The sequence below is a fragment of the Pavona decussata genome, unplaced genomic scaffold, assembly GCF_977016875.1.
Source record: "Pavona decussata unplaced genomic scaffold, jaPavDecu1.1 SCAFFOLD_8, whole genome shotgun sequence".
Taxonomy (NCBI): Eukaryota; Metazoa; Cnidaria; class Anthozoa; order Scleractinia; family Agariciidae; genus Pavona; species Pavona decussata.
The window spans coordinates 3,164,357-3,175,099 of record NW_028145431.1 but is presented as its reverse complement, the minus strand read 5'-3'; the positions used below and the strand labels follow the sequence as shown (position 1 = coordinate 3,175,099).

Sequence of the window (10,743 nt, the reverse complement as noted above, 5' to 3'; positions counted from 1 at the left end):
CGGTAGAACGAGCGCGCATGCTTAGAACAGTTGCAACCAACAAACATGGCGGACGGTTCACAAACAACAGCTTCTGTTTCCAATTCTGTTCAAAGCAAGCCTAATACTACTACAAGCGTTCCCAATAGCCAGTCACAAACAACTCAATCTACGACTTCTAACACAAGCACAGCAACTGCGTCTCACGTGGATACTAAAGTTAGAAATGCTGGAGCTTCACTGGCAGAATTTTTAACACAGCTTGAAGACTATACACCAACGGTGAATAATTTGATCTTTGCCCTCGTTTCATTGCTTTCATTATTTCCTTGCTCTTGATTTAATATATTTCGTTTTTTTCTAGACATAAATCATTGATTCCAATTAGTTTTTAAATGTGTGTTACAGAGATGCCAACCTCTGAAGATCTGAAATCTGGAGATTTTTTCTTCTGAGCACCCCCCCCCCCCCCGTTATTAACCTTACCCTCCCCCCTAAGCAAAATTGATGCTCTTACCCCCCCCCCCCCACCTTGTTGGCACAAAATTCGCACAACACTAGAGCTTTTTTTGTCCTGCTCTTTAATTGGTTGAACGTTTATCCAATCAGAAAGTCGTTTATATTGCAATGATGAAAAAAAGCGTATTTTCTTTGGTTTCCGTCAAAGTTTGTGGCGGATTGGGTAAAACAGGTATGCAAATGTAGCCATGACACATTATTTATTAAATTTATGGAACATTTGAGTTGAAATACTAGCCTATTATGCAAATAAAACGCCAAGTCGCGTTTATCCGGGAGGTTTAGTCACCCGTACGGGAGACCGGGAGATTCGTTCCGTATCCGGGAGACTCCCGGATAATCCGGGAGAGTTGGCATGAGTGGTGTTATTCTTGTAAACTGGGTTCCCTTATCCAGTATTTCATCAAAAAGGAAGTTGAAGCAAACACAAAATAGACGGCCACCTGTTCTAGCTGATTTACATGTGTTGGAACACACTGTGTAACAGGAAAAATGGGGTGGGGGTAATTTCCTCTTAGAGCTTGAGAAAGGATTTCTGCACAGCCTCATACATACAATCAATTCACGTCACGCGTGACCAGTATTTCCAAGAATGAAGTGAACATTCAAATTTCTCTTTGTAATGTCCGACATGTGAATGGAATGTTGAACATTTCCCTGGAAATCTTTCCGAAAAAGATGCATTAACAGAAAAAAAAAAAGATTCAAAATACTTGGGAAACAACTGTTATTCTTGAAAATTAATACTTAATGCTGTAATGTAGAGAAAAATTCATAGCTTTATAGTATTATACCATCAACAAACTGGGGAAATTTCTACGGGAACTCTGAAATCTTGTTGGCGATGTTTAAAACTGACTGTAAATTTCAAAACTCCGTTCAAATTTCAAGAATACCGGTCATGTGTGATGTGAATTAACTGTAATTCATTATGCATGCAACACTGTCATACTAACCCTCTTCCAAAAATGAAGCGCATGAATAGATTGTGAGTCACAAAATGTATACATAATTATTGTTTGGGGTTGTGCAGAAATCATGCCAAGAATGTAACCAAAAGCCCTGTGCCACACTGAAAATATGGGATTTCAGCATTACGTTTATTTGGAGACTGTGATTAGGGTTTAAAGTCTGAAGGTGCTGGGTTTTGCTCAGGTTTTTGGTATCCACTCTAAGCACTAACTTGGGTTGTTTTTGTGACGGCCATGTTTAATGTCTAACTTCATCTATGCTTGGTCAGCAGCTTACTAGCTGGGATTTTAAAACTTCTGAAACATTTGACATTTCTAGTTTATGTGGGAAACAAGTAATTCTGTCACCCAACAGAAAGTTAACTCTATTTATTAATTTCCTTTTACTGAAAACTATTTTCATTTCTGCAGATACCAGACGCAGTGACAGCATATTATTTAAACCGTTCAGGATTTGACTCTTCAGATCCAAGAGTGTATGTTTCAGATTCTTAGCTACAAATTGAGAATTGTTATAGCTTGAATGAAATATTTTTGTACATACATTTTTGACCAATTTAGACTATACATGTAATTTAGTGTAACCAACAAACCAGTTTAAAGCCTGGGGGAGGGGGTACGCCCTATAAGGACTTCACATATATATATATAACTGGTTGATGTACTTAACAATAACATAGGACAGTATTGACCCAGTCAATAGAAGAATGGTGTGTTGTTGATGATGAGTATATTTCTGTTTTCCTGTAGGGTGAGAATGATTTCCCTTGCTGCTCAAAAGTTTGTATCTGACATTGCTAATGATGCCCTTCAGCACTGTAAGATGAGAGGTTCGGGGCAAAGTTCCCGAAAATCTGGCAAAGTAAGTCACACCTGTAATAGGTGTAGGAGTTTCATTAATGGCCAGACACCTTGCAAACTGACCATCTGTAAACTGACAAGTTTGCCTGGCTGTGTCTGACATCTCAAACAACTTTTCCCCGTAAGAGAATGTATCTAAGATTACTATCCTCCTCAAGTGCGCTAATCAGTCACCTGCCTATTCAAAATCTTAATGAAATCCTTGTCGACACAGACTGATGTAGTCTTTGGTTTTAAAGATAAATATATGAGGAGCCAAGTAGCAAAAGACACAGAAGAAACTATGACATTTCCACCAAAATTTTAAGCTTTTAAAATTTTTCTTAGTACAGAGCATGGTCCATCAGTCAATACCCAGTAGCCTTACCTTTGATCTTGAAAAACATAGTAAGAATAGGCCATTTCCGAGTTGCTGTGAACCTCACTATTAAAGCGAGGCTAAGTGCAAAACTTTTCATATGAAAATTAGTTTTGTTTGCATATGAATGAAAAATAATTTTTGTAACAAAAACTTTGCACTTAGCTCTCTTTCATAATGAGGTTCAAAGCAACTCAGAAATGGTTTATTCTTTAGCTCTGCTCATGCATATGATATTGGTATTTTGCAGGACAAGCGCTATACGCTGACCATGGAGGACTTGACCCCTGCACTCAGTGAATATGGAATAACTGTCAGAAAGCCTCCTTACTTTGTTTAATGAAATTAAAGCAAATGTAAATAGTATTCTTTGTGAAAAATTTGTAAAAAAAAATAATAATAAAGTGTATTACAGTTTGTACATAAGCTGTCTGTTTTCAGTAAAAAAAATATTCCTTAAGTGGTAAACATTTTAGTTTCACAGGGAGGTTGAGTTGAGGGAAACATGCATATAAAGGCAAAAGCTACTTGTCACAGAAGCTTGCATGTTTCTTTTTTGTCTATGCAATACATAGGAGGAAGGAAACCACTTTCCCATCTACACAGTCACGCACATTAATAATTGATGTATATTTAATTATTAAAAGTACCATCTATCATAATATTTTCATGTTCTCACTAGGCAACGAGTGGTCCCTTTGTTAAAATTTATGCTTGAGAGCTTATAGCCTGCAGTGCAGGCGTTTTTCATGGGCGAGCGCTGAATAATAAATTTAGGTCACGTATTTGAAGGAGGCTGCCAGTCGTCCTCTCCCTTAGGGTCACTTTTGACTCGCTCCAGCCCTCTCGTGCTTCCTCGCCTAAGATGACAGCAACGAAGGATTATTCAGCGCTCCCGCTCCAAAAATACGCCTGCATTGCAGGCTAGAGAGCTTACAGTGAACATTTCTTTCCTGTATTTTGCATGTCATTTAAATTGTTTCTACTAAAATGCTGCACCCACAATGAGTTATGGGTAATTTCTAATAATTGTCTCTGAGCTAAATGCCCAATAAACAGTAGAAATTAAACAAATGATTTATTGATTATACATGGTTGAAATCTAAGCAATTCAACAAATCTACATTGCAATTTTTTAGAAATGTTTTAATGGATGGCCTCAAACTGATAAAAAAAAATACCGGGATGAAGAGTGCAGGGTTCCAAGATAAAAAATCAGCGGTTACAGGGCTCCACGCTAGGGAGGACATTTGGGAGGGGGGGAGGGGGGAAGTGTACTTACTCCCCAAAAATACCTATATGGGTATGTGCCACCCGCATGTCCAATGGGGTCATGATTTTGGGACTCCTGATCTAGATCAGGGTATCCAATTAACCCTTTAACCCCACCTAACAACAAAGAACAAATTCTCCTATCTTCCCTTCATACTTTCAATATAAATTTACTGAGGGGAAGTTACAAAAATATCAAGAAAATTCACCTTGGGTGATCAAATTCTTAATTCTCATGACCTCAGGAAAAATTTGATGCTGATCCACTATTAGGGATTAAAGGATTAAGAGACGTTTCTTAGACTGGGGCATAATGTTTTGAAGAAAGCTCAAATTTTAATATCAGTAGTCATTTGGAATTATTCCACAATTTCTAAAACGGGGTATTTAAATTAATCTTTTTCCGAGAACGGGGTATCATTTTGAGAGCAAATTCCTTCTACTTAATAACGGCTCCAAAATTTTTGAGATCCGGGCGGCACATACCCACCCAAGACAGCCCCCTGGGGGGAGGGGGACTCCATATACCCTCACCTGTTTGGAGAGGGACTGGTAAAAAATTGGTTTCAGTCGTCCCAGTCTGCCACGTTTGCAGGGGAGTCCAGCAATTAAGGTTGTTGAAAAACAACGACGGTGATGTAAAACCTGCATTTATTTTTAATTTCCGTTCACTGAGGAGAAGATTTCGTTTTCCATTGCATGGGAGAGTCAAAACCTGACACAGCTGTCGGCAACAAAGCGAGCTGGCGAAGCTCCAAAACATGGAGCTCGCTTTCGTACCTCCAACATCGGGAAATCCATAGAATGCATATGGCAAGCGACACCGTCTTCTCCAAGTATTATAAACATTTCTCGCTGAAAAAAATATGGGATCCTGACGATGAACCAAAAAGTGGTGGACACGGGGCGATTTTTAACGTGGAGTTTTCTCCATTGGGAGATCTTCTAGTGGCAGCGTGTGAAAGACATAGCTTGCTTTTATTTGATCCACTCAGTCACAGACTGATTAAGTCCATACGCGAAGCTCATGGTGATTGCGTCAACTGTGTGCGGTTCTTGGACAGTAGAAGCTTCGTCACTTGCTCTGATGATACTACTCTAGCTCTGTGGGACTCCAGAAACCTAAAAAATAAGGTTCTGAGTTTAGAGGGTCACTCGAATTGGGTCAAAAGTATAGAGTACCATAGGCCGTCTGGGCTGTTAGTGACGTCAGCTTTTGATGATACAGTTCGGACGTGGGACATCAACAGATACTCAAACGAAGGGAGAGCCCATAGTCAGGTTGTTCTGCAATTCTCAAATTTAATTCGCATGAAAATCTGCCCCGATGGTAACAAACTGATCATCTCGGCAATTCCTGGTCATTTACTAGTGGTCCATAACTTAGATCTTGACCACTTGCAATCTGATGTAGAGGGCGATGACTACCCTTTCTTTGGTGCAACAGATTCTTCCCTCACTAGCTTTGCCAGTCATCGCTGGCCAAGTAAGGCAAGGAATGCTTTGGAAATTATTCAAGATTTCCCAGAAGAGTGCAGTCCATGGTGCATTTCATCGCTGGAAGTGCACCCGCATGGATGGTGCACTCTTGCGCGATATACGTGCAAGAAGTCAAGGAATGAGTGGACTGTGGTTCATGATATTCAGGATATTGCCGAACCAAGAAGTGGTAAGTAGGGGAGGAGGGGTTGCTCTCAAGTATGAAGACAGTTGGTTTTGTTCAAAAGCCGCATGAATGACTTTTATATTAGAAAAGCCATTTATGTCAGAAAATAATGAGATAGTGAAACCAATGAATGAGTATCATGGGACATGCAGATTGCAGGAATCAGTTGTCTTAATTTCCAGGAATTTGTATTCTGGATTCCATACATGCTACTAGGTGGGAATGAATACCACAAACTCACGAACAATTAAAATGCAAAGAGAGTTAAGAACACTTTTAAAAAATGAAGGTTTATAAACAAGCCAAATTTCCATTGCATTTATTTTCCTGAATTGCTTTCTTCCAGAGGAGATCCATTCTAAAAGAGGGATTTTTGTCCCCCCCCCCCCCCCCCCCCCACCCTTCACACCTCTCTCTCTCCTCTCCCCTCTTTGCAGTCCAAGAAAGCCTGTGGTCTGGTTCATATCAAACTTTTTCTGTAAATGAAGGTCTTTGGACGGTAGCTGAGTTACTTAAGTACAATTTTTGCTATGTGTTTACACCATGGACCTTCAGCAAGGGGGTTAGTTTCTAAACAATCTGTGGTGCTGTATCATTGGGGGAGTGGACATAAATATTTGGTGAGAGAGCTGACATTTCTTGCATTTGTGGAAGCATGGTAATTTGAAATAGCATAGCTCCTCTACTTCCTACAATTCCTTGATTTACTTTGACAAACTGCTAATCATTGTTAGGGCTTAAAGGGTTAAAAGGGCTCTCTTTCATATAATTAATTCCTTATTTATCAATTTATTTTTTAGGTGAAGCAAGCAGTTCTCTTTCAAGACGTCTTACACACAGCATACAAGAGCCTAACGTGGCCAAAGGCTACATAAAGGAGCATTGCTTTAGCAGCGATGGAAGAATCATTTGCTCACCATTTGGCAATTCTGTGAGGATCCTGGGTTTCAGTTCAGAGTGCGATGAACTGTCATCATGTGTTCATAACACCCCCTCAGAACTCTGTGATTTGAAAACACTGATAAGTCACAAACATGCTGTGGTGACTTGCAAGTTTTCACCAACACATTCTCTTCTCTCTATGGGCTGTTTAGGTGGGAGAGTAAGCTTTAACCAACCTAAGCTGTGAACAAGGCAGCAGAATCGCATCTTTTATTTTATATGTGGGGAATATTGTCAGATAATTATTGGGGGTTCCTCTGTTTATGGACCGTCCCAGATTTTGCCAACTTATGTAGACACAAAAGCATTAAGACAAAGCCGACATCTGGACAGGGTGCAGAGGAGTCAGATAATTTTGATGTAAATTCCGGATAAATTCTCTGGGAAATTGCGTTGTAAATTGAGTTTGTTGATTTAAACTCAAGAACGTGATGGAACAAAACATTATGACATCTTATTATGTATCTGTTGCAAGATTATCCCCAAGACACAAGCCGCATGTATCAATGACTGTGGGCGTATAACTGGTCTTTATTCTCTTGGCACTTCATACATGTACCTCATTCAAAAAGCTTCGCTTTTCTGACATCGCCGAAGGGCGATGATCATTTCCCCACAGGCCACCATTGACAGCTATATAATCTTTCAACAGACCCATAATAAGATCTCATGATGCTTTGTTTGATCACGTTCTTGTATAAACAAACTCAATTTGCTGCACAATTTCCCAGTGAATTTAGCCGGAATTTACATCAAATTTGACTCCACTGCACCTGTACCATCTGTTATGATCAGAGATAAATGAGGGACATGTCCCAGATGATAAGATTCTGCGATGGTCAACAATCATTTCCTTCATTATAACAAAAATTTAGACTGTCCAGGAAATTGTCAGCAATATGTTCAGCTTAGTCCCTTTAGCCTCAGTAAACTTAGTTAGGTGTCCAAGAAAAGCACACACAAAATGGCGAACTTTTCTCTGCATCTAAATTTTCTCATTTCTGACCCTGTTACATCTTGGATGGCCAGGAATCAGCTGAATCCCTGATGGTCTGGGACTTTCCTGACTTATGAAATCAGGCAAAATATATATACATTTGAACCTTAAACCTTAAACCTCCCTTGAGTGCAGAAATTCAAACTTGCATAATTATTGAAAAAATATATACATTTTCGTAGGTGGAGTTACTTGCAACATGCACATATCATTGTCATAGCTACTATTGTTTTTCATTGTTTTAAGGGTAATAACAAGAGAACCTTGGCATGTGCAAATGTGTCTTCTATACATTTACAACACTGCAAGTTAATCCGTCCAAATAAACCTCTACATTCCCCCCTACAGACAGAGTATCATGATAAATACTTTGTTGTGAGGTTTGTGTTTTTTGCAATAGCAAAAATAGAAGTTTTTTCCTTGAAAACAGAAAATCGGGTCTCAATTATCCATCCAGCACTCTTTTCTTGTGGCTAGTGTACTGTATAGCGTTCTATCCACTATGTCGTCAGGCATGTAAGAGTGAGTGTCCATAAACGAACAGGTCCACAGCGCATGCGCCCACTACCCACAATTACTTTGCACAACATTTTTATTTTGTTATGATTATTATTACATTTGTATTCTTTTATCCACTACCGTGGATGAATGGCGTTTTGTAAGATCACGACAAGCACCATAACGAGTTTGGTTGGCCTCCTGCAAGAACGTCTTTTGCATTTGTTATATTGAATGAGTGTGGCACGTAATTCATTTTAAAGTCTAAATTTCAGGAATTTTTTTGATTTTCTCCTTAATGACTGGGTTAGAATTTATTAAAGAAAATGGACGAAGTAAGAAAGTTAAGAGTTTTTCCTCACCTTGTTGCAGTAAAATCCACCAAATTGAAAATTGGGCAAACACCGCATGAAATGTACAGCGTTTGTGTTGGAGAAAACAGAAAACAAAACCAAATGGAAACAGCTCATCTTGCCGCAATGGTGCTCTTCTTGTGTAGGTGTGTTGCACGTTTCAGGGCGATTTCCTTTTTTAAATACGTTCGTCTACCTTCCACACTGATCCTTAATAATTTGAACAAAAGAATTCTAGCACAACTGAAGCTTTTAAAATGAGATTCATATGCTCAGGTGCCACATGCATATAATTTTGGTAGGCCAAACTTTCACAATTCAATCCCAGTCCTTGTTTATTCACACACAGTTTCTTGTAGAACTGAGGTAACTCAACCACACACGAAAAAAATAGAGAAAACCTCTACCATTTTTATTGCCTTACTGTTAACTGCAAAACAGCTTTTCGTGAAACAAATGAACGTCAGTGTATTAATACGGTATTAACAATAAACATTACACTCTGACAAAGACCGGTGAAAGTCCCGTTATCTCCTGAAGCACCCGTCTTGTTTGTTTTTGACGACACCAATTTTTAAGACCCAAAACGAGGAAATCTTACAAACCATGGCAAAATGAAAACAATCAGATGGAGTTGGCTAGAGTTATACACAAAGTTACACAGAGAAAACGTTAACCTGAATATCTGGCCTTCCCAAGGGAAGTAGAAAAGGGGGGGGGGGGGGAGTAAGGGAAGGAATGTTGGGGCCACGTTTCCTGAGGGAATTGAAGGTCACACGCAAAATAAATCCAGCAAACTGAGTAAAAAAAAAACAAAAAAAGCGCTAAAATACACAGGCAGTCATATGCACCGAGTCACTCGCTTGTTGGATTGTCTTTCCATCCTTTCCTGAAAAGCCTGATACTCAGGTTAAGAAAACCGACGAAGATTGTCGTCGAAATGATCAAAGGAAAAATTGGCCTCGCCACTGGTTGCCACTTCTTAAAATGTCCTCTTTCGTTATCATAAAGCCAGGAACCTTATCAACAAAAACAAGGTCAAGGACAGGCAAAAAAACAAAAAAATCACACACAAGGAGAGAAAGTTCAAAAGAACAAGAAGAATAAACTAAAATTCTTAGGGTTATTGTGAATTGTTAAGGCAACTAGAAGCATAACAATATTTGCGTTCTGTGCATGCCTTAACTGAAAATTGCAAAAGGAAAAACATTACCCTTTAGTTAATTTTAGCTTTCATGCAGTTCAAACGACGTCTTTTTCGTAGCTTGGCTACAAATTGCAGGGGGGGGGGGGTAATTAAAAATAAAATGACTGTGTAACCGCTCCTCCAGTCGTTTTCCGGGAAACGACAAGCTTTCGCAAAATATTGGCCGCATTAATTTGCTTGAATTTCATTCCCCTCCTTTGACGCTCACACCAGAAGGAAAAGCGTAAACAAGCGCAAACGTGCTGTAAGATCTACAGAATATTTACTCTTTTTACTCAGAATTATGCAGGCAGTCAAATGCTACCTAATAAAAGAATTCGGAATGAGCAAAAGAACAAGCGGGATGCTTGCGAACTCATGCAGGATCTCACTATTCAAAAATGTGGTTTCAAAATTTCAGAGCTCCGAAACTAATGCGCATCTAGGATGTCCAAACCCTAAAATTTTCCCCCAAAAAACTACTTCAGATACTGCGCTAAGTGATCTTAGACTAGCTTTCAAGTCCTGGCTTTCAAGAACTCATAATTTCTTCTTATTTTCGAGCCGAGTAAACCACCTCAGGAACCAAAGCTTGTAACCGGCGAGATCATAGTACTTTAGATCAACACGAGCAATTAAGGTGTTCTTGCGAGAAACCTTATTAAACCGATACAAGGAAACTACGGTAACCGTTCCTTGCCCGAGAACGTGAAAGACACTGAAAGATTTTGTACCATGAAAACCTACTCCTATCATAGCGATAGCAACTCCAGTTGTCTTTATAGGGCTCCTATCTCTTCTGAACCTGAAAGCTAGCCGATGAAAGTTGAACCGTGTCCTTAAAATAAAGATAACACTGAATTAAACTAAAGCTGCTAAACATTTTACTTCTCGACACAGTCAAACTTATCTTAGAAGTAGCACTATCCACTGTACACCGTGCGAAGGTAGAAACACTCTCACATGCACTTGACCATGTTCTGTAGACTTACGCAGTCCTTCATTAAAACGTTCCTCAAAATCTTGCAATTTTTCAATGTCAACAAATGCAGAGTTCAGTCAATAAACAATGGTAGAGTGTCATTATATTCATACCACTAGTGGACGACAGCCTTCAGACTTATTCCATAAGAAAATGTGT

At 39.2% G+C, this 10,743-nt stretch overlaps 2 protein-coding genes across 2 annotated transcripts; both read left to right on the top strand.

Moving 5' to 3' along the window:
* Positions 1-13: 13 nt before the first annotated feature.
* Positions 14-3,114, top strand: LOC146488974 (transcription initiation factor TFIID subunit 10-like). The gene is made up of 4 exons (XM_085115302.1): positions 14-261; positions 1,881-1,945; positions 2,220-2,331; positions 2,939-3,114. The coding sequence occupies exons 1-4, from the start codon at positions 46-48 to the stop codon at positions 3,026-3,028; spliced, it is 483 nt and encodes a 160-aa protein (XP_084971428.1). The 5' UTR covers positions 14-45; the 3' UTR covers positions 3,029-3,114.
* A 1,422-nt stretch (positions 3,115-4,536) lies between these two features.
* On the top strand, positions 4,537-7,912 carry LOC146488973 (DDB1- and CUL4-associated factor 10-like). Its single transcript, XM_085115296.1, has 2 exons — positions 4,537-5,629; positions 6,427-7,912. Exons 1-2 carry the CDS (start codon positions 4,660-4,662, stop codon positions 6,753-6,755), a joined length of 1,299 nt encoding a protein of 432 aa, XP_084971422.1. The 5' UTR covers positions 4,537-4,659; the 3' UTR covers positions 6,756-7,912.
* Positions 7,913-10,743: the final 2,831 nt, after the last annotated feature.

Excerpts from the sequence above, each read along its gene's own strand:
- LOC146488974 (XM_085115302.1), top strand. The coding sequence starts at position 46 with ATGGCGGACGGTTCACAAACAACAGCTTCTGTTTCCAATTCTGTTCAA. Across the intron at positions 262-1,880 it reads TTGAAGACTATACACCAACG|ATACCAGACGCAGTGACAGC; the intron begins GTGAATAATTTG and ends TCATTTCTGCAG. Across the intron at positions 2,332-2,938 it reads GTTCCCGAAAATCTGGCAAA|GACAAGCGCTATACGCTGAC; the intron begins GTAAGTCACACC and ends GGTATTTTGCAG.
- LOC146488973 (XM_085115296.1), top strand. The coding sequence starts at position 4,660 with ATGGGAGAGTCAAAACCTGACACAGCTGTCGGCAACAAAGCGAGCTGG. Across the intron at positions 5,630-6,426 it reads TATTGCCGAACCAAGAAGTG|GTGAAGCAAGCAGTTCTCTT; the intron begins GTAAGTAGGGGA and ends TTTATTTTTTAG.